This window comes from Danio rerio, chromosome 20, assembly GCF_052040795.2.
Source record: "Danio rerio strain M-AB ecotype USA chromosome 20, GRCz13ab, whole genome shotgun sequence".
Classification (NCBI taxonomy): Eukaryota; Metazoa; Chordata; class Actinopteri; order Cypriniformes; family Danionidae; genus Danio; species Danio rerio.
The window spans coordinates 14,609,154-14,633,980 of NC_141040.1; the positions used below are offsets into that span (position 1 = coordinate 14,609,154).

General features: G+C 35.7%; 2 protein-coding genes across 4 annotated transcripts in view; one reads left to right on the forward strand and one right to left on the reverse strand.

The window, feature by feature from the left end:
• LOC137488715 (uncharacterized) overlaps positions 1 to 24,827 on the reverse strand; it is a 731,364-nt gene that overhangs the window by 202,623 nt on the left and 503,914 nt on the right. The window lies entirely within an intron of this gene.
• Positions 1 to 24,827, forward strand: part of enpp1 (ectonucleotide pyrophosphatase/phosphodiesterase 1) — a 117,831-nt gene that overhangs the window by 3,164 nt on the left and 89,840 nt on the right. For 2 of the 3 annotated variants that reach the window (XR_015517794.1, NM_001030168.2), the window contains exons 2-4: positions 10,665 to 10,737; positions 13,753 to 13,881; positions 19,426 to 19,551. Coding sequence is in view for 2 of the 3 variants with exons in the window: in NM_001030168.2 (NP_001025339.2) it covers positions 10,665 to 10,737; positions 13,753 to 13,881; positions 19,426 to 19,551 (328 nt within the window). In the remaining variant the exon portion in view is untranslated. The remainder of the gene's footprint in view (positions 1 to 10,664; positions 10,738 to 13,752; positions 13,882 to 19,425; positions 19,552 to 24,827) is intronic. The other variant, XM_087297371.1, reaches the window with a different exon arrangement.

Here is a 24,827-nt window from a genome sequence, read left to right on the forward strand (position 1 = left end):
CATACACGCTTCATAGTGTAAGGCGTAGATTTTGGCTGCCAGTGGGTGAATGTAAATACAGACGATGGACTTGGAAAATACCGACGACTAACTATTTTATTGAGCAAAAACTCCAAGAACTGGCGAGGAGATCTCCTACCTTGTCACACTCTGCTCTTTTCACACACACACACACACACACACACACACACACACACACACACACACATACACACACACACACACACACACACACACAAAGCAAACACAAAGCAGCATCCGTCGCGTTTTTAACGTGGCTTTAAGGCTGATTTATACTTCTGCGTCAAACGCCAGCGTAAGCTACGGCGCTGACGCATAGCCCTTCGCCGTGGCCATCGGCGTCGCTGACGTGCACCTCTCAAAAAGTGTAACTACACGTCACAACAACTCGTAGCGCAAGCTCTGTGATTGGCCGGCTTGGTAGCGCTGACGAGTCTGGGCGGGACCGAGAGCCGCGCGAATGGCGCAAGCGAATGTTTACAAGTGTGAAGTCCCGTGAAGGAGCTCCGGATGGAAAGTTTTGTTTTGTGTTTACCTCATAGTTAAAGTTGTTGCACGTCCGCCGGTTCCTGCCTCAAAATGAGCGAGTTTGAGTCACTTGTACATCCCGGAAGTGTTCAGGAAAAGCAAAACAGAAGCGAAGAAACTCGACACAGAGGAACATTTACACCTCACTGCCAACTAGCGTTTCGGAAGTGTTAATGCAGACCAACAGAGACAGCGCGCAGAAGTATAAATGCACAGCTGCGCGCGTTGCCTGCGCCGTGACTTACGCCGGTCACTTGACGCAGAAGTATAAACCAGGCTTTACATGTGAAATGAGAATATAGCGAGTTAACCTGATACAGTACACGTGGTTATAAGTAACAAATCACAACTAATTACATTTGCAAGCTAAGTAAATGAGGCAACAACTTTTATCGCACGAACTTACACTTGAGAAATGGAGGAAGAAACTGATCCAGGTTCTGACAAAGTCCATCAGTAGTCTTTACTGATGCTTCCTTTAAAAAAAACGCAGATGAAGTCTTCTTTGTAGCATGTAGTTTTCAGAAGCACTCAAACTGCTCTAGGCTGGGCTATAATGCTGAGGTTTAATCTTTGGGTAGAGACTCAATAATATCCATCTGCACATTGCCACTTCATTTGACCGGCGTGTTTGTGTGCGTTTGTGTGTGTTTGTGGCTTTTTCTGTGTTAGAGGGCGGGGCTGCAGGTTTCAAATCTCCCGGGTTTGCGCGTGAAACTACTTGGTTTCATTGTCACGTCATAGCGAAACACCTAATGACTCGTTATCATCAAGACGACTCGTTTGAAGCACTATGAGTCGACTCATTTATAGATAAATCAACAGTTTTAAACACTGTACACTTACAAATTTAAGCTTTAGCTGGATATTTCACTTCACTTAGAGCTGTGTTACACACTACATGGAAGAGCATTTTCAAAAACCCATAATATGGGCTCTTTAGCAAAATAGAAACGGTGGACCAATTGGAGCGGTTTTCAGACCGACCGTAACTTTACGTAGGAGAGAGGTCCCCCCGCCCACCAATATTGATTGACAGCCTCGCGTCACGATCATATACTTAAACATTGAAATATTTACATTACAAAATAATAGTTTACATTAAAAAACACTAACATGTCTTTTGAGATTTTTCCTAATTTTAAACATTTACAAAAGGTAAGGAATAAAACCCTCTCTGTACCATGTAGAGTTGGGCGGTCCTCAGTACTGCAGCCTCTGTCTGTACCTGTGCAGCTGCTGGTGCCTCTGGAGCAGTGCTGGTCATTCCACCTCATCTTCTTTTGTGACAGCATTAAACCTTCCTTTACAACACAGAAGCAATTAGTCATTTAAAGGAAAAACTCATGAAATACAATTAAAACAATGGGCTAGTCAAGCACCCTTCATAATGTGTCTAAACTACAACCAAAACATGGATTTCACTTGCACTATAATTAATGGTGATAAAAGCTGACCTCATGCAATAAAAATGTTTTTTGGCCGGTGGCTTAAAGTAATTTGACTAATTTTAGATTATTGATCTTTCAGAAATCACAGAATGAGTCAGTTTTGTCATTTCATATAGTAATGTACAACAATAAAAATCTGGCCTATTAAAAACACATCAATCCACTGATGTAAAGACTAAAGAGACTTCATTGTCATCGCAGTGATTCAAGCAATAACAACAGCAGCAATAAGAAATGTAGAAATAGACAAAACAATAAACAAAGAAAATTGCAGAGAATTACATAATATATAATTATATAACATTAAATAATAATAAAAAATAGATACAGTGAAATAATTGTGCAGTGCATGTGTACAGTAGATGGTGTGAAAACAGAATTTTAAAGTATTGCACAAGTTAATAAAATTAATTGAGTTTGTGTAATTATCAGCAACATGGGGTAAAAGGGGAATCTCAAAGTCACAAAACATGTAATGTCATAGATTAAGCACAATGCACAGCAGCAAAGCAAGAAACTGAACATGAATAACAACACGTAAGGCAGCCTGCGTACTCTGTGTATAGGGAGCAGCAGTACTGCTTGTAATATTTATATTATTTGCTAATTTGCTAATTAAATCTGTCCACCGGATGTCACATTTTGGTCACAGACGCATACTTTTAGAGCATTTTTGAATAAATGCCTTTCTGAAATGCGCTGTTTTTCACCAAGGCAAACCAGGGTGCTAAAATATAATTGGCTTAAGGTTGAAATAACCAAAACAAAGACAGACGTTCTGGCACATAATGCACATTTTTAAAGCAGAACATATATACTTCAGCATTATAATTGTATTTTTTATTTGTATAACATGCATATAATGCGGTGGCGCAGTAGATAGTGCTGTCGTCTCACAGCAAAAAAGGTTGCTGGTTCGAGCCTCGGCTGTGTCAGTTCGCGTTTCTGTGTGGAGTTTACACATACCTGTCAACATTTGGATGTGAAAATAAGGGATATGCCCACCATAATAAGGGACCCCCCCCCCCCTAAAAAAAATCCCCAAATTACTATATATGTTCATTTGTAGCTGTTTCATTGTAAATAAACAGTTAAATGGTCAGTAATATGTTTTATTATTGTTAACAAAAGAAAAATAAATATATACATTAGCAGCAGATACATTATCAAACAGTTCAGCTTATTAAAATCAATAGCTATTATAATGAAACAGAATCAAGCTAGCAAAGCTCATAAGCCGTTTCTCTGCTGTATAACTTACACATTCTGATTAAAGAGCAACGAATGAATCTCTCATTCATTAAGATTTAAAAAAAAAAAATACATTAAATAAGAGGTGTCACTTTAAAAATGCACACATCTAATGTTATAATAAAAGCATTCGACTGCTTTCCTAACTTTTTATGCTCATTTAAGACAAAATTAGTTGTGTTTGGAAAAAAACCCCACCAATATCGACATCTTTATATGTTATTATTATTAATTATGTGTATATGTCTGTTCGCGTGTACAGAATCCATTTAGGAAACAGCATCTGTTTATCACTGTGGAGTGCGTCAGCTGACAGTCATGCACCATTTATATGTTTATATAGTTATAGACTGTTTTGAGGATTGTATAGGATGGGAGACGGCACCTTTAATCAAAAGGAAATGGAGTCACGCCGTTTTAATATTTATTTATAAGTGTTTACATTCCTAAACAAAGTGAAAGCACAGAAGACTCACGTTTTAGAGCAAGGGGCGACCCCTGGTGGTTTGGTGGCATGTGTTGCGTTAGGGAGGCTCGGCTGTTCAGAGAAAGACTGAAAATACGGGCGAAAGACGGGAAAATAACTTTGCGGGATGATAGCGGGATAGAACTGTAAAATACGGGAGAATCCTGGGAAAAACGGGAGGGTTGACAGGTATGAGTTTACATGTTCTCTAGATTTTCGCTTGGGTTCCCTTGGGGTGCTCCAGTTTTCCCCACAGTCCAAAGACATGCGGTACTGGTAAATTGGGTAAGCTTAATTGTCTGTAGTGTATGAGTGTTAATGAGAGTGTATGGATGTTTTCCAGAGATCGGTTGCAGCTGGAAGGGCAACCGCTGTGTAAAACATATGCCACAACATTTACCATTGTTGAATCCATTCAAACAATCTCTGGGTCTGGCGATTAGCACTTTTAGCTTAGCTTAGCATAAATCATTGAATCAGATTAGACCATTAGCATGCTGCCAAAAAATAAGTAAAGGTAATTTAATAATTTTCCTAAAGCTAGACTTTTCTGTAGTTTCATCGTTTACTGACAGTAAATCATTCAGTAGCCTTATATGGTCCTAGCCTTATATAATTCAATTCAATGATCTGTGCTAAATTAAGCTAAAAGTGCTCTCGCCAGACCCGGAAATCTGCTGAATGGATGCAAAAATGGTAAAACTCAACAGTTTAATTCTATAGAAGACTTGTAAAATGTGTCTATTTCCAAAAGGAATGAGTGTTCTTTTAAATGAACCGGTTCAAATGGAAAACAAATATTCTCATATTATATTATTCTCATACACTGACTCTGACTTTATATCTTTAGTCAATAGGCAAAGAAAGCACAGGCTTATTAATAGTGTATTCAAAATGTAATGCAGCTTCCTCCATATAGGTTTTCCCTTACATGTTTACTGCTGGCTTACACTATCATTTCTTCTGCCAGTGAGCTCTGACTATCTTTATGTGCACATCTAAGCAAGCAGGCAATGGTCGGGGCAGGCAGCAAAAGATAAATAAAATATTTTTTAAAAAGTGGCAAAACATTCCAAGGTCAAAACTGCAGGCAAGGTGGTAGAAACAATGTGGAAACACTTTTGGTAAAGTCTGCTTACAGCAAAACAATACTTTGCAATGTGTGTTTGAGTGCAGCTTAAATAGTCAGACTGATTAAAAACAGGTGTGTGAGGCTGATGATTGTGGGAAATGTAGTCCAGGAGGGCCCACAGAGACAGGAAAGCAGACAATTTATTGTTCTTTGAAGTAGAGATGCACGAAATATCAGCGCCCATATCGTTATAGGCCGATAAATGCTATTTTTAAGATTATCGTTATCGATCCGATGTCATAATTAGGCTGATATATTTAAGCCGATAAAGACCTACGATACAGACCTGCTTGCCTCGCGCACGCGTAGGTGGAACTTGTTCAGACTTGTCCAGTGCACTATAATGGATCTCTCCTCACACTGATTATTCCCTCAAAGTCCGTCCTTTCTTCGCGTGGCTTGCTGTGCATTAATAACTCAGTAAGTAACCACGTTACTTGTCATTGTAGATATTTTTGATTGAGTGTCATTGTGTATTTTGCTTTAAATCGCCTCAGGAAAAATATTACTTGTGGAAACCTTTCTTGCTCTGTCTCTTTGTTGTGTTAGAGATAGCAGGGGAGATTCACTTAATGCTGCAGGGCCGAATAATGTAAGTTTTGGGGTGAACTCTTTTAGTTGCAGCTGGTGAATGAAAGAGGACATGTGTAACTTGGTCCAAAATTTTTATTACTTTCCGTGTGGTACAACAAGTAAGTCACCAAAGAGGGAACATCACAGAAAATGCTCTCATTGCGAAAAAAAAAACGCTAATCTTTTATCTCTCCCTCTCCCTTCGCTTCACTCACACCCCAAACTGCAGCCCAGTCCCCTTGAAGGACCTGCACATTTTACAACACGTGTAAACATAACGGTTGTTTGTAATCTTATTATTTTTTATTATCAACGCGTTGCTTGTCATTTGTTGTCGATGTAAGATAGTATTCAGTTTGATCGGAATATTCATATTGACTATAACGAGCTCACGTGAGAGCTGTCAAACACACACACACTGCAGCATGGGGGAGAGGTGAGTCCAGTCAAAGGGGCTCTTAACATTCGCTCAATCTGTCTTTATATTCTGCTCTGTGTTTGTCATAAAGTCAGCTCAATGCTGGTTTTGTATCAAAATCTGACTCTGATGGCAACTATGCTTCTACAGTTGAGTAAAACTCTCAGCGGTTTATGATAAACTTTTCATCGATCATTTCTTGCGATTGACGGCAAGAACGAGCGCAGAAGCGCTGTCTGATTGACAAGCAGCACCTACATGTGACATGTCAAAACGCCAAATAGGATAAATCTGTGCCGCATTTTTAAAATGTACTAAAATGTATTATCTGTATTTAGCTGTTTGTTTGTACGGTGGCTCTAAACTGTCAAAACACCTCTAAAAAGAATTTTTCGGACATGACATATTTTTACATGTGTACATCAATGTAACACGTTTTATTCATGACCATTTGAGCTGGTTTCAGTCCTTAGCTCTTTAATTTTTGTCCTATTTAAATATATTTAACATGCTTGTTAATTAAATATCATTTTGTTATTTAAACTATTATTTTTATGCAACAATCAATGTGCATGTTCATTTGCTATAAAGAAAAGGAAATACTTTTTTTGCATGGAGATTTATGTGAAATGGTAAATATAGGTCTATAATCACCTTGCAATTTCAAAATCATAGCTTTTTTGCTTTGAGTATAGACTATTCAGTTCATAAGAGCAGTTCAATCTTTTATGAAGTTTGCTGTATAAAAATATAAAAATTTTAAATATTTATAATTATCGGCCTATACATATCGACTATCGGCCTCCAAGTCTGAAGAATTATCGGTTATCGGTATGGGCCAAAAAATCCATATCTGTGCATCCCTACTTTGAAGTTACTCTTTTATTGGTAGAACATGACAAACAATGCAACATTTCACACATCTGAGGTAGTATTTATAATGATAGATATTTATAAATGGTTTATTGATTTTTGTTTTCCGACTTCCGAAAAAAAATGGTTCAGTAAAACAGCATCATCTGTTTTAGGGCTGCATAATATTGAGAAAATCTGACATTGCGAAATATTCTTTGACGTTAATATACTTTGTGATATGGATATAATTTGTTATTTTAGATTGATTGGGATGATTCTGTATGTGGGTAAATGTAATAAACAATATGCATAGTTAAATACAACATGCGTAATTAAATACAACTGAGGAAAGCTATACAGTAAATAAACAGTGCTTTGTGGTTTTCTTTGGAGTCTAACAGCATCCAAATTTATTTATTCAATTTATTATTGAATAATCAAAAGTATAGTTTTATAAGTGCCCTAGAGTTGAATATCTGTTGAATCTGAGTCTGGTGATTAGCACATTTAGCTTAACTTAGCATAAATCATTGAACCAGATTAGATTTAAAAAATAATAAAAGAGGTGTTTTGATAATTTTTCTATTTAAAGCTTGACTCATCTGTTGTTGCATTGTGTACTGGGAGTAAATAAAATGTAATAAACAATATACAAGCATATGTTACCCAAATGTTTTAAATTAGCTTGAAAGTCTTCAGTCACAGGCCTTAAAAACAAATGCAAATATTTTGCTTTTTCTTATATTAAAATGATAATATTGATAATATCATACATCATAGGCAAAATCTTTGAACCAAGAAGGTTGCTGGAAAAATGAAAGTATAAATGAACTGCTGAGTCATGTTGAGTGCAATAGTACTGAAAAAAACAAGCAGATGTTTTACCTTGAGAATTTTTGGAAAGGGCTTTTGGGGTGAACCAGATACAACAATGCCCTGTAAAAAAAATATGAAAAGTTCAGATGCTGAACCCCACTTCTAATGACAGCAAATGACATTGAGCGAATACTTTAGACACGTAGTACATGTTCAACAACTGGTTTTACTTTAAAATCATCTAAAGCATCATCACATTCAGAAAAAAAAAAAACAGTTTGTTGGCAAACTCTACTTGCCTTTCACAGCAAAAGCAGCTATGTCTTGAGAACCATATGTTTTCAATGTAACGGCGCACTGATACACTGGGTTTTATGAGGAAACTGTTTTATTCTGCTTCTGAATTAGATTTTAAAAGATGGAGTTTGATTAACATGAGGAGACTGTCCTACTGTCAGTGAATGGCAAATAAAAATGTTTCTTACCAGAAACGCTATTTCAAATGAGTCCGATTTACTGTACACTAAACAGCAACTACGTTTTACCAAAGGCGAAGTTAAGATGTTCCTTTATCCCACATTGATGCTTTGTGGATAAACTAGAGATGAAAAAGAGACCAAGACCTTGAGTATAGTGAAAATTAATGAATGAGAGCTTCTAAAATTGTGTGAGGCATCCACTTTTTGCCCTGTTGGCCTACCTTGTGTTTTATTTGTTAATTTAAGCTATGTTTAGAGATAAATATAATTTATAAACTATACATTATTTATATTACTTTATATTGCCTATACAACACGTCTGATAAACATTTTATATTAATGGGCAATGCACAAATATTGATGTTTCACAGTGTTTTTACACTACATTATTTGAATCTAACAAGCTTTGTTGACAATGTTTGCAGTGTTTACATTGCTCTACGTATAGTAAATTTAAATCCCAAATATCAGAAATGACATGTTAAGATTAAATTAATGTAAATTTTAATGTTATTGATTGATGCACTTACTTGACAGATTTATGCATATTTAAGTAAAGGTGGTTTGTGTACAGTTTTTAATGTTTGGTAAAATAGAATTTAGTAATTTTTCAACTAAATATACTCTTGTCCTGATAAGTACATTTAGAGTTGGAGTTTTTTTGCAAGAAAAGCAAAAGTGGATTTAGCTGATTTGGCTGCAAAAGAAAATCTGCCTTGTTGTATATATATATATATATATTTATATATATATATATATATATATATATATATATATATATATATATATATATATATATATATATATATATATATATATATATATATATATATATATATATATATATAGTTAACAGTTTTTTGTATTTATTTTTTCCTGTTTGTTTATGCTTTTGATTTGCATTATGGGACCCTGATCTTTCTTTCAACAACTTTTAACCTTGAAAGTAAAAAAAAAAACTGACCTTTTAATTAACATTTTGAATAGTTTAAAATGATCTGCTGTCTGGGTTGTGTCGTATATTATTGTACAAAAATCTTAAAGACTTATTTCTCAATATGTTATTTCTTATACATTATAGTATTTCAAACTCAATAAAATCACTTTGTTAAACTATATAGTTTATTTTCAACATCAAAAGTCGACAGAGCAGAATTAAAGATCCCATAATGCAATTCACAGCAATAAATAAATAGAAAACACTTAAAACATGTTTTATTTATTTATTTATTTATTTATTTTTTTACAGTGTGGCCCATATGTAGGCTCACCACTGTTAACCTTTATTTAAAATAAGCAGAAAAGTACTTTACTATAATATGATTGTGGCACGGTGGTTCTGTGGTTAGCACGATCACCTCACAGCAAAAAAATTGCTGGTTTGAAATTCAGCTGTCAGTTTCTGTGTGGACTTTGCATGTTCTCCCCATGTTTACGTGGGTTTCCTCCACAGGCTAAACACAAGTGCTGTAAGTGAATTGGGTAAACAAAATTGGCAGTAGTATAGGAGTGTGTGTGTGTGAATGAGAGTGTATGGGTGTTTCCCAGTACTGGTTTGCAGCTGGAAGGGCACCGCTGTGTAAAACATATGCTGGAATAGTTGGTGGTTCATTCCGCAGTGGCGACCCCAGATTAATAAATGGACTAAACCTAAGGAAAATGAATCGGTGATAAATAATATGATTTTAAAACACTATAATATTTACTGTAAATAGCTTTGGTATTTTTTATATGATACCATTTTTAAGTCTAAAAAAACAGAGAAAAGAGCAGACTTTAGTTTAAAATGAAATATAATTTGACTGAGTTTTCATGTTCTCATATTTCAGCAGCTCCCAGCTCTTTTTTTCTAAACATAACAATTCACCATGAACATGAGAATGAATGGAAAGAGCTCCCTTTAGTTTATCTGTAATCAAAAACCATTGAGACGGTTAGATAATATTTATTAAAAGTTATTCAGTGACACTTGTAAAACATGAGGAGGGGGAATGTACTGTACACACGAAGAATCGAAAGAAATGAAATAATAGGAAATGCATCACTGTGTTTTGAATCTAACTTCATTACTTTCACATTGGGTGACATGGTGACCCAGTGGTTAGCACTATTTCCTCACAGGAAGAATGTTACTGGTTCCAGTCTCGGTTGAATCAGTTGGCATTTCTGTGTGGAGTCCTGTGTTCTCGTGTGGTTTCCTCCTGGTGCTTAGGTTTCCCCCACTTTCCAAAGACATGCATTGAATTGAATGAACTAAATTGGCTGGTGTGTGTGTGTGTGTGTGTGTGTGTGTGTGTGTGTGTGTGCGCGCACATGTGTGTGAATGAGTGTGTACTGTATGTGTGTTTGTTTCCCAGTACTGGGTTGGTGCTGGAAGGGCATCCACTGCGTAAAACATATGCTGAAGTTAGCGGTTCATTCCGTTGTGGCGACACCTGATAAATTAAAGTGACTAAGGGAAATGAATGAGTGATTACTTTAACATATACAGTATATTAATTTACAATTTTTGTGTTTTTTTTATTTATTTATTTTTTTTGAGTATGCACTAAAGATTGGGGTCAGAGTAGTTTTTCAGAGTAGGATGATTTATGTATTTAATATTGATATATTTCTAACCTGGTTTTCTCCATATGTTTTTATTAAATCTTCAACTTATGTTTTTTTTCTAAAGGTGCTTCTTCTTGGCTTGCTGGCTTTAATACTCACAATCATATTTTTACTGAAACTCCGCTGCAGTGATAAAGGTACCATCTCTGTTTTGTACAGGTTAAGAGTGAATTTATAACAGCATTTGGCTAAAAATGTCATTAATTATTTTAGTTAAAGATTGTCCAATACAATAATTGAGATATTGCCTATCCCATATACATTATGTTTACTTAAATTTGCTGGCATGTTTTAGACAATTGCCCAAGTGTTGAAACTAATGTTGTGTAAGTTACTTAAAAAAAAAAGTTTAAATTACTAAAACTGTATTCAAACTACTTCTCTAATGACTTTGTTTAGAAAGTAACTTAGTTATTCATTAAGTAATTTAATCACCTGACTCAATACTAACAATCCACAGAAGTGGTTGTGCATAAATCTTAATAAAAGTTAAACTCTTAATTCTTTAAAGGTCCTGTGAAGTGCTTTGAAATGTGCATTTTTTTATTTGATGTTTGATGTAATCTCAACCAAACAATTAAGAAAGGGTGGGGCATAGAGTAACTCCTCCTCTTTTAAAAAGAGCCAGTAGTGTTTTGTTTTAGCTCTGCCAATGAGTGATTGAGCTCAAGCGCATCAAAAAAGCAAATGTCTTGATGGGGGAGAGACATGTCAGATATCAGAGAGCAACTGATTGGTTATGATTTGATGAGATGTGAATAAAATTGTTGATCAATTTAGGTGGAAGTGACAAACCACAAGCTTTACATGTTTATATGCGTTTTATATCATCGAAATGTGAATTTTGTCACATTTCTGGGGCACATTAGCCTATAGATATTTTAAAAACTAACATTACTGATACTAACATCTTTTAAAGCTTTATTTTATTTGATTAAAACTTTATTTTAATTTCATGGGACCTTTAAATTTGAGTCAAACAGGATCTTTTTGTTTCATTTTAAAAACAAACTCATAAAATACATTACCAGTCAAAAGTTTTTTTTTTTTTTTTTTTTTTTAAGAAAATTATTCAGTTCATCAAGGTGGCATTTATTAAATGTAAAAAAAAATTGTTAAATATTTATTAAAATTTTAAATAACTGCTTTATTATTGTGTGTAGTTTTAAATTAAACTATTACTCCAGTCATTATTGTTTTTATTACTATTACCATTAATAGTAAAAATAGTGATTATAGTAATAATAGTAATAATATTAATAATAATAAAAAAGGTCATGCGACTGAAGACTAGAGTAATGAAGCTGAAAATTAATCTTTAAAATCACTGGAATAATTAAATTAAATTATAAACCACTAATGGAAAGTTATTTTATAGTGCAATAACAATTCACAATTTGTACTGTATTTTTGATTAAATGAACACAGCCTTCGTGAGCAGAAGAAGCTTTAAAAAAAAAAAAACACTTAAAAATCCTACTGAACCCAAACTTTTGACCAGTAGTATGTGTTTAAATATACTGTACATAAGTCAATGACCCCATACAATTACACTTTTTAATGGCATACATTTTTAAACATTTCATTTCTTGCACAAATAAAACATTTTTTAGTTGAAAGACTATTTATACCTTATAAATACCTTATTTATACCTTCATACCTTAAATTGCTATGAACTAATATATATATTTTTTTAACTTGGGTATTTGTCTTAATATATGATAAATATTCTTTAGGTGACTAATACAATTTTTCTGCAAAATATATGTTTCTCTGAATCAACATACACTCACTGACCACTTTATTAGGTACACCTTACTAGTACCAAGTTGGAACCCCTTTTGACTTCTGAACTGCCTTAATTCTTCGTGGCTTCAACAAGATTCAACAAGGTACTGGAAGAGAGAGCTTTTGGTCCATATGACATGATAGCATCATGCAAATGCTCCAGAATTATCAGCTGTACATCCATGATGTGAATCACCCGTTTCACCACATTCCAAAGATGCTCTGTTGGATTGAGAAATGGTAACTGTGAAGGCCATTTGAAACAGTAAACTCATTGTCATGTTCGAGATAATTTGCGCTATATGACATGGTGTGTTATTCTGCTCAAAGTACCCAACAGAAGATGGGTACACTGTGCTCATAAAGGGATGGACATGGTCAGTAACAATACTCATTGTTACTCACTGTGGCATTGACACAATGTCCAATTGGTACTAATGGGCCCAAAATGCGCCAAGAAAATATCCCCCCACCATTACACCACCAGCCTGAACCATTGATACAAGGCAGGATGCTTTCATGTTGATGACACCAAATTCTGACCCCACCATCTGAATGTCGCAGCAGAACTTGAGACTCATCAGACCAGGCAAACTTCTATTGTCTAATTTTGGTGAGCGAGTGTGAATTGTAGCCTCAGACAGTTTCCTGTTCTTAGCTGACAGGAATGGCACGCAGTGTGTTCTTCTGCTGCTGTAGCCCATCCTCCTCAAGGTTGCGTGAAAACCCCAGTAGATCAGCAGTTTCTGAAATACTCAGACCAGCCCATCTGTCACCAACAACTATGCCACATTCAAAGTCGCTTAAAATTCTTCCCTATTCTGATGCTTGATTTGAACTGCAGCAGATCGTCTTGACCATGTCTACATACCTAAATGTATTGAATTGCTGCCTTATAATTGTCTGATTAGAAATTTGCATTACAAGCAGTTGGACGTAATAAAGTGGCCGATGAGTGCAAATAGATCTTTTGAATTTATGTACAGTATCTAAAGGAAGTGTATTTCAAGTAACTGTAATCAAATTACCTAAAAAGTATTATCATTTACTTCATCAGAAAAGCAATTTAATTGCAGTTTGTTACTATGTAACAAATTACACCCAACACTGGTTGTTACCTGTATTTATTTATCATGTTTTAGCACATCATTTGCATGTTTTAACATACTACAAGCATGATTTCACATGTTAGCTTGTTTTCATAGCATGTTATAGCACATCATAATTACTTTTTTTTGTGATGAATTTATGTGTCATTGACATTAGGAATGAAGGCTGTCATTATATTCATATTACATTTGAGATATTTAGACTAACTTGTCTTTATTTTGTGGTTTCTTATTTTTTTTATCTTCTCGGATAGTCATTGACAGCTGTAAAAATAGATGCATATCCAAAAGTCATGATGGTAATGCAGGGTGTCGCTGCGATGCTGCTTGCGTAAATGAAGGCACCTGCTGTCTGGACTATGAGGAAGTGTGTTTGCAACCAAGTAAGTTACATTTCTCTTTCTTACGCACATAAGTCTCACTTTCTCTCTGTGTTCTTTGTTTGTGCAAAATGCACATCATGAGTCACAACATCTGTTCAAGTTTTGAGGAAAATGTCTTTTTTTGCAACCACCCACATCACTTTTGACGTCAAAAAGTGTTATTTTCTGTTGAGTAAGTACGAAAAGAGAAAAGGTCATCATTTTTGGGGTTTTAGAAATCTGTATTTCTTTATTTCTCTTTTTTGACACATCAACAAAATTATACAGTTTTACTGCCAGTAAAATAGATGCTGTTTTTAGGGGACCTAAATAATAATAAATAATCTGATAGGTGTTTTGAGCAAAAAATTTATAGACACATTCTGGAGACACAAAAGACTTATCTTAAATCTTGAAAAAGGGGTAAAATGCCTTTTAACATCATACATGCAAAAAAATTACAATTAAATAAATAAAATAAAATAATAATAATTGAGCCAAATCAGTCCCTGGTGTACACAACAGATAAGATGACTGAAAAAAATGGACATCGAACCTTTTATTTTTTCCTTCTTGAACTGTTTTTATGAATGAAAGTAAATTACACTCAATTTCCAGTCTATTTCTCACTCAGAGTGTGGCATTAGCTGACTTAAATATACTGAACAAGTCACAAAGACAACATATTATAAATTCTTAACCATGCATTTTTTTTTTTTTTTTTTGTCAGTGTTAAAGTTTTGCAACCACATCTGGCCTTTCTGGTGAACTTCTTCTTGCACATAAGAATGAAACTTTTATAGGATAAGCTTGAGTAAATGATGACCTGTTATCAAGAACTGACATTTATGTTAATATTTTAAAGCTGCATTTAACAAATAAAAGGTAAGGCAAAGTGAAATTAATAATTTGGTAAATTAGTATATAGCTACTTTGCAAAAAGAAGATACTAGCTTAAGTGTAGTGTATGTGTGTGAATGAGAGTTTATGGATGTTTTCCAGTACTGGGTTGCAGCTGGAAGGTCATCTGCTGTGTAAAACATATGCTGGATAAGTTGGCAGTTCATTTTGCTGTAACAAACCCTGATAAATAAAGGGACTAATCCGAAAGAAAATGAATGAATGCATTTTCCATTTTATTTTCCATTCATTTTTGCACACATCAAAAGAGTATTCACTGAACTGGTCCTTTTGCCCAAAAAGAAGGATTTCTCATCATTTAGTAGCATAAAGTTGTGCCATATTTTGAGCTTGTGGAGAAAGGTTTGAACTCTCGTAGTGTGTATGCTGAATGTCTTTATGTTTTGTGTGTATTAAAAGTTACATAATGTGTTACTATTCATTATTGATGAGTGCAGTTGTTCGAGAATGGTCAGACAGGTAAGGGTTGATAAACAATCTAGAAGCATAATCCAAAAACAGGCAAATGGTCGGGATAGGTGGAATCAAAAACAGGAAAAACCGTCCAAAGGTCAAACCACATAACAATTCGTAATAATGTTAACGGCCACCTGGCTGCCGGTCAGAAGGAGACGGAGTACTGAGACACTTTAAAATAATTTCATATCAAAATAAACAAAACAAACGGACGACAGCTTCGTCAAACAGAAAGCGACAGCCACATAATACGCTTGGGCCCAGTCCTCTCTTCTCTAGCTCTGGCGTCTCTCCTCCTTTAAGCTGAAGGCAGGTGTCTCTGATTATCTCACTAACTATACCGCCTCGTACAGCCTCACGGCTCTTGGCCCTGCCTCTAAAGCAACATACCCCCCATATTATACCATATCATACCCCCCTGCGAGCACTCCCTGGGGTCTGTGCTTCAGGACCAGTGAAACCTGAGTATAAATAGGGCTGAGAGAAAGGAGCTGGACAGCTGACGAGAGACTGAAGAGAGACAGAGAGAGGGTAAAAAGGGATTTTATTTTTTTTTAAGTTTGAGGTTCGGTTCCCAAAACCCATTGACACTGTCCTCAAGTAACTGAGAGATTTAATGACGACATGCCGGAAGCCTTACGGAGGAATCTATCCACCTGTCCGTCTTCTGGTGACCAGTGGTGGCTATTCCATCTAAAAGAATTTTTTCCCTCCTGCTCTGCTCCCACTTTGGTGGTAGGTAGCAGGTTCTGGCTCTTCACAGACGTTGGTGACTGCCCCAGTCTTCTTAATTATTGTTGCCTCTAGCCCTCTTGGCACTTTGGGGCAGACAAACAAGTTTCTCCCCTGCTCGGTTAACTCCTGAACACTTGCTCTCCCTCTCAGCAGCAAGGGTATCGAGACAATGTGCCTCCTTCCTCCGGGTTTTCAGCACCACTGTAATAATGTTAATGGCCACCTGGCCAGGAAGAAGGAGGCAGAGAACCAACGCAATTTAAAATAATTTTATAACAATTTAAACAAAAGAAACGGGCGACAGCTCTTTCAAACTGAAAGCAACAGCCACATAATATGCCCCGGCCTAGTCCTCTTTCCTCTAGCACTGGTCTCTCTCCTCCTTTTAGCTTCCAGGGCTTCATCGTGAGCCTTAAGGCATATGATGCGTCCAGGTGTCTCTGATTATCTCACTAACTACACCACCTCGTATGGCTTTACCCTCACAGCTCTCTGCCCGCCTCACTTGCTACACAAACATTAAACAATTATGTAATGAATGCAACATGAAACCATATTCAGCAAAGCGTTTGTGAAACTAAGTGTATATATAGTCTATGGTGAGCTTTCAGCTGTGTGTGTGCAGTCAGGGAGAGAACTGGAATTGGTGTGTGTGTGTGTGTGTGTGTGTGTGTGTGTGTGTGTGTGTGTGTGTGTGTGTGTGTATGAGGTGCATGATGGGATCTGTAATTCATTTCAGTGGCTGAATTGTAGTTCTCCAGCAATCTGCAACTGCTAGATCGCTGATGATCATAGCAGTTACATGAATAATAGTGGTACATCAAAACAGATTTACTCATAATTGAAGCTAAAGTTAGCAAATGTAATGAAAACAGTAACAGTCCCAAAATCAAACCCCCTGTAGTACAACAATGGTAAAATGATGATGAATGGAAACCTAAACATAAGCCTAAAGGCCCGTGCACACTGAGACATTTTTTGCTTGCGTTTTCCGTCGACGTTTAACACCTCGTGACTAAATAAAGGACATCAATGCGATCGTGCACACCAACGCGCAAAATGCCAGGCGCAAAAGCCTCATTTAAAAAAAAAAAATGCCTCATGCTCGTTTTTTGGTTTTGACACGCCGCGGTAAAACCTTCCCCACCAATCAGATCGGCACTTTTGCTCACGTGCACGGAGCTGTTGAAGTTACAGTAAATAGCACTTGGAGGCGCTCAAGCGCAAAACTGTCAATGCGAGCACACATTAAAGAAGATGCCCAGAGGCGATATAATGAACGTGGAGCTGCTTATTGCACTGATGAACAATAATTATTTCTTCATCGCTAGAACTTGAGCTGCTGCTTGAACCATCAATGCTTGTTTGAGTCACCAGTAACTTTAACAACAAGCGTGTGAACTTCCTCTCCTCCTCTTCAGTGTTATAAGCAGGTGTCAGAAGCATAAAGTTGTGTAGCGCCATCTTAGTCAAGGAGTGATTTTGCATACTCTTCTGCTTGACGCCAGTGAAAATCACTTGGGTTTAAATTCGGAAAAAGGTCTCGTAAAACGCTGATGATAAATGCAAACGAAAAGCGTCCCGGTGTGTAGGAGCCTTAAGATTGTAACCAGTGGAATACCATGCCTGAAAAAAGAATCCTGTGGTTCACAAAATCAAAGGCTCGGCTGTAATCTAGTCTGTAAAAGCATTTAGGGCCATTGTATCATTAAAATGTGGTGGTCATTGTGGCCATTAAAATATAATTAAACATCATGAAGTGAGCAGATTCTGTATTATTAACTGTTTTTAAAGCTAGACTGAATAATGTAGATAACTGAACTTTGAAGACAATTCTGCAACTGTATAAAAACAGCTTAGAGATGGGTCTGTAATTTTCCAGTACTGTGGCATCAAGGGATGTATTTTGAGAATAAGTGGCAAATTTAAAGCAGGCCGAAACAGTCTTAGTCAACATGTTTTTTATTAATGTTACTCAGAATATCCAGGCTGGAAGGAAGAATGTCAAAAAAGACAAAGTAGGTTTCAGGTTTCATCCCAAAGGAGATTCATCTACATGTATATATTTTTTAAGTATTTTCATTCATTCATTTATTCATTCATTTTCTTGTCAGCTTTGTCCCTTTCTTTAAGTATTTTTAAACGTTTTATTGTTAGGTTTGTGCATTTCAAGCTGTCTGATTTGCAGTCCTATTTAGGGAATTAAATACAGGTGTAAACAAAACGTCTTAAGAGCCAGTAACTGGCTCTTAAGACATTTTGTTTACACCTGTATTTAATTCCCTTGATCACCTGAGATGGTTGTTAACATACAGGGTGTAAACTTTCTAGGCCATGGTAACATCAGTCTTGCACTGTGCAGTTTAAGGAAGTGTTAGTTCTTTGTTGTTTTGTTTTTCTGGTAACCTGGCAATCCAGCTGTAATTGTGTGTATATATGTGTCTGAGAAAGAAATAGGTATGAATAAAGTCATGTTCACAGACACTGATCATTTATTCAAGGCTGAAACAGCCTAGAAAAAACCTTAGTTTGCAAACATTGGCAACAAAATTGTCTGTTTATACCTTCAACACCCACCTGTTAAAATTTCCACCATAGAGTGTTAGAGTCACTGTGGGTCTCTACAAGTTCAAGTCCCACCCTGTAGTTTTTTTACATGATGTTTTGAATCAGCTCCACTTTCCAACACAGTAACCAAGCTTTCCTCCCTGTGGCGCCTGCTGTGTGCCCTTCATGTGTGGGACGGCTGGATTCAGTGAATTGTGTATAAAGGTTCAGTGAGTTTCAGTCTGCTCAGACTCTTTTCCTGTCTCTCTGTCTCCTCCTGTCTCATTTTTTTTTTTTTTTTTTACATCAACAATACTGTAGAGCAGGAGTCTCAAACTGCTAGTGTTGTGCCGAGAAACGCACCCCTGCCATAAAATGTACCCACTCATAGACTTTCATTTGCATTCTCAGTCAACGTCAACATCAAAGGCTATAATTGATTAAAACAAAAAATTATTATTATTATGATGGATAAAACAAGGACAAGAAGTGAAAAACGTTTTTAAAATGCACCAGTATTAAGTAAATAAATGTAAAATAATATTGACTGTTTTGTTGAATCAAACTTGTGCTGTGATTATGCTTTAATAGCACCTTACAGTGCTATTTCTACACATACACGCATACGTTCATGTTTATTTAATTTGTTTGTATAATGTGTATACACTGGTTCAGTGATGTTAATATATGTTGTTGTTTTTGTTTTATTTTTATGAAACCTGTTCATGTATATTTTACATCTTGAATTTAGTCTTAAAAGTAAATGTCTGTATGCAATTATAATATATGTATTTCTAAAGCACTCATCTTTATAGCTCTTGTAATGTTTCCATCAATGCCATCTCAGTAAAGTCCTAATTCTCATGTGTGTTCTGCTACTGACCACACTGACCCTCTGTGTTTCAGCTCAGCTCTGGACGTGCTCGAAATTCCGCTGCGGTGAGGACCGTTTGCCCAGCAGCCTCTGCTCCTGCTCTGCAGACTGTGTGAAAGTGGGAGACTGCTGTGCAAACTATAAGAGGACATGTGAAGGTACATCACAGGCTTCAATCCTCTGTTTATATATTAACTGTCAGTAATATGAACAACCATTAATGCTGGGTTAATATTATTAGGTAGACTACGAGATAGATAGATAGATTGATAGATAGATAGATAGATAGATAGATAGATAGATAGATAGATAGATAGATAGATAGATAGATAGATAGATAGATAGATAGATAGATAGATAGATAGATAGATAGATAGATAGATAGATAGATAGATGGATGGATGGATGGATAGATGGATAGATAGATACAAGGTTTTTTTATAAGACTGTCATGACATCTTTTTAATCATTAAAATGACACATATCATAAATATGGAGATTTTATGCATACTTTTGACAGCTCTTATTGTGTCATTAGACACATTAGACTCTGCAATGTGAATGAAAATGTGAGGCGTATACTTTAACTAATCAGTCTTCATGAGCTACTGCTGTGTGCAAGTAATCAGTGGTGATCAGGAACTGGTGTGTGTGAGATGCCTTATGGGAAATGTAGTGCAGATCAATGACAGAATTGTAGTTCGAGTGAAAGTGTATGTTTTTCAGCAATCTGCAAGGGCTAGATCAATGCGTTTGTGACAAAGCCTTTTATAATAGGTTGTATACAGTATAATTGCTGGGGAAGTTGTGTTCACAAATGAGTAGTACAGTACAAAACATCAGTGAAGTCAACTTCCTAATTGAACAAATTATTCAGTAGGATAATTTATGACCTTATCAGCTCATTTGTTTGCTGTTTTAAGAAAACTTTATGATTATGAATGTGTACACCATGCATGACCTGTCCTGCCTTGAAATCTAGTGTAGATAAAATTTTCTTGGTGATTAGGTTTCTTTTTTAGCTTTGGACAGATGTTTCTGTGTTTTGTCAAGTGCCTCTGGCATCAGCTCTAATAGATCTGAAGTTTTAGTCTTTGAAGTGATTTGGGTCTGGAGTTGATTTCTGCCCAGCAGGACAGGCAGCAGCGATACTTCCCCACACACACACCACCCAGTTTATTTCCTTAAAAATATTTTCACAAATTCCAGTCTGATTAGTTTTAGATTTAGGTGTATTTTAACAACACAGTGCCCAGTTATCAGCTACATGCAGCTAAAATAGTTATGGCAAAATCTGTAAATACATGTTATAAAAACTAAAGAAGAGATGTGATTGCATGTTGAGAGGTTGTGATGAAGCTTATTAGACCCTCTTTGAAATGAAAAACTACCAGTGTTGTATTGAAATCTGACTCCCAGGTTTGTAAATCACACTACCTGTTACATGCTCTCAAGTCACACTTGAATGCAGCGTTTAAAGTTAAACTCGCAGTAGTTTGTCTTAAGCATGTTATTGTTATATTTACCCCAGTTGCCACTATAAGAACATGAGAGCTATGTTTGATTAACAAGTAGAAGCTATATGTGTCTTTACAAAAAAATTTCAAATGTTAGTATTTCCACAAGCAGCACAGAGTGACCAAACTTCTGTCAACACGTCTCCGAATTCAGCTTTAGATTTTGACTTTTTTGTACTTGGTGGAGACCAGTTTGTTAACCCTTTATCTACCCCACCAAATCCTAATGTCACAAGTTAACAAACTTAAAGCATTTTGAACATTCCATAATTTATAAAATGTCAGCCTCTACCAAATGGTTGTTGTTGGTTTATGATAAAGTATCAGAATTAATACATACAGTAATATGAAAAATCAGAGTGTAAGACCAATTTATTAAAAAATATCAATATAAAATATTTTTGAATACTAAATAATCTTTATTTTTTCAAGTATGCCATAAAATATTTTAAATTTTCATTAACCAGCTTTTTTGTTTTGATTTTCATTAAAATCAAAATCAAGTGTTGTAGTGCAACAGGATTATGTTTTTTTTTTTTTTTTTTTTTGTAAACTATCAATGCTGTGTGTGTAGGCCATTATTTAAAACAGTCCTTCTTAAAAATACTTTAACAGTCATTATTTAAGAGTCAAAACATGGCCAATCGTTTGATAGAGCGAAAGGGTTTATTAGTTGTTTTTCTCTCTAAACATGTTTTCACTACTCATGCGGAGATGTGCTAAAGAAAAAAAAACTAAATGCCTAAACTTTTGCACAGTACTGTAAGATGCAGAATCCAGGATAAGAACAAAAACTAATTTGATGAATAAGACAATGAAAGCACCTTCTTTGGTGTGAACAAACAGTGTCAACTCATGTAAGAGTTCACGTTTGTTTATACTATTCAATTCACCTTTATTTGTATAGCGCTTTTACAATGTAGATTGTGTCAAGGCAGCTTTGCATTGAATATTATAGTAAATTGAAAATTGAAGTGTCAGTTTAGTTGTCAGAGTTTAAGTTCAGTTCAGTTTAGCTCAGTTCTGTGTGGTTTAATAATCACTACTAAGTGTCCAAACATTGAAGAGCAAATCCATCGATGCGCAGTTCTACTGGTCCCTAACTATGCAAGCCAGTGGTGACAGCGGCGAGGAAAAAACTTCACCAATTGGTAAAAATGAAGAATTAAAAAACCTCGAGAGAAACCAGGCTCAGTTGGGCACGACCATTTCTCCTATGGCCAAACGTCTTGTGCAGAGCTGCAGTCTAGGCGCTGGAGAAGCTGTCAGTGAGACTAATCTGTCCCCGGAGCATCACAGGAATCAGTCTCATGCTCTCCTCTCCTCCATGACCACCACAGCAGCTGCTCAGGATACGGCCTGGTCCAGGATTATGGAAACCTTGGGATCATCTCGTCGCTGGTCTTGGATCAAAACAGTGGTGCTGCATTGTCTCTGAGGGCCTCGGCATGAGTATTCCCAGGTGGAAATAGAGAGTAAAGAGAATGATTAGCGTAGCTGCTGTTCATATTGTATATAAACGAGATGCAAAAACCTGCATGGGGCACATTCATGTATCATACCGCTAAGTGATGCACTAAGGGTATGATTTACTAAAATGATAGGTCTTTAATCTAGTTTTGAACTGCGAGAGTGTGTCTGAGCCTCGGACATTATCAGGAAGGCTATCAGGCTATTAAGCTTTGAGTTTTGAGATCTTAAAGAATATGTTAGGTTGTAGCGAAACAACAGAAGGTTAGTTAGATAAACAGAAGCTACATTATTTAAAGCTTTATAGGTAAATAAAGGTACAGTATAGGTAAAGCTTTATACTAGAGGGCTTTTGAATGCTTGATTCTGATTGGCTGTTGCCTGAACATTATAAGGTGTTGTATATAAAGGCAGTTAAAGTGGTTATAGGTGGGTTTTGACCTCATTATGGTTCATCCCTACATTGAAAGTGTATGATCACAGAGTTTATCATACGCTCGGCGCAATTAGGCACAAGATGTGTTTGGCTGGGTTTGTTGCTATTTTCAGAGTAACGCAAGCCATTTTTTCTGTTTTGCTCAACTTTGTTTCAATAAAAATTAATTTGTGCCACTTTGTGGACTCATGGGTGTTTAGCTCTAGAAAGGAGTTGTGTTAGGGCACATTGTTGGTGAGTTGCTATCTTGACTAAAACAGACTGAACTAAAATAGACTGCACAATAGACAAGCTGAAAGCAGGTCTAAAGTCCAGCACAGAGAGCGATAGTTGTTCACCTAAATGCTATGCATTGCTTAAATACACACAGGATGTAAAGCAATACGCAATTTTTTTTCATATATAAAAAAAAATAAAGGATTAAAACATTACAAAAATTCTTATTTTCTACATCAATATAAAAACCACTGCCTCCATGTCTTCTTCATCTCTGGGAACTTTTTTCAGGGTATTCATGGCAATTTGCTTTATATTATTATTATTATTATTATTGTTATAATTAGTAGTAGTAGTATTTATTATATGCATACAATATTTATATTTGTTTTAATAAAACAAGCTTGTCCACCTGTTTTGGACCATGTAGGGCATAGGACGTGTGTTTGGATATAACTATATAATAATCTTTTGACCACACCTTGTTATTATTTTTAATTTGTTATTTTGGTGGAAATTAGAACTGAATTAATAAATAGTTTTGAAACAAATCTTTGCTCTTAACACATTAAAGTAAATATGTAAGCTAATGATGTCTTCAGTGGAGAGTGTTCAAAACTGTTCTTTTCTCCATTAATATCCACAAAATTAAAGGAGTTATTTAAAGAGTAAAAGTAAGGTAAAGAGGCAGAATGATGAGGCTCATTCTTTACCCTGGCACTGCAGATAGGCTGTTTAACTGTTTTCTTGCTAGTAAAGCATTTACTTTTTCTACCTACAATGTCCACCAGGTAAATAGCAAATGGTGTGACGCAACTGACTCTTAAAGGGAATGGGAGATGAGTCTCTGATTGGATTAATGTATGTTATTCTCAAAACACATCAATAAGTCATTAAGAGAATAAGTACAACCCTGACCATGCGCCAGGGCACAAAGTGTATTTTTCTATCCCTAAAATAGCGAATAGTGGATTCAGACATGCTCTTAATACCTTTGTGCCATGTGCTCTAGATTTTGCACCTAGCCTCCAGAGACCCCGCCCATTGACATGTGTCCTCTGTAGTGGACATTGCGTTTTCATGAATTTTCTTAGTTTTTTTTTTTGAGCTACCCTTAAGTCCTGTTGTACTGTTCAGAGGACATCCTGATCTTTCTAGTGATATGTTATTTGATTGGCTGGCATCCTAGGAACCACTTCTTACAATGCATCCAAAATGGCTCACATTCAAAACAGCACATGTCATACACCTAGCTTTTAAAGCTGTTAACTTGTTTGTGTTTTAAAATATCATCCTTTTTTTAAATGTCCACTCTATTGGACACCAAGACCATCTTAATGTAATTAATTACTGCATATTGAAGGAGGCAGAACTGAAGCAGAGAGGATTCTTCAAAAATAGTTTAGGGAGACTCTGATTTAGAGTCTGACAATCAGACAGTTAGAGAATTAGAGACAATTAGAGAATGACAATCAGTTTTAAATCACTTTTATTTTAATTTATTTTTGGATTAACGTCACTTTTTATGTAGTTGTATTTCTTTTTTTTTTGAGTTCGGCTCTCTTTCAGACTCTTTCAGGTATTTCAATACAAAAAGAAACAATGGCGTTATTTTGTTTTTGTTACATTAATATTATATTAATATCCTTTTACAGCCATATCCTGTACAGTTTTTTTTTTTTTTTTTCGTTTGAACTTAAATGGTCCTATGGCCATGCAGTAAATTAAAAATAAAAACAAAATGTAAAAACTCTAAATTGAAGATTTTTTTTTTAACCCAAAGGATGTTTGAAAT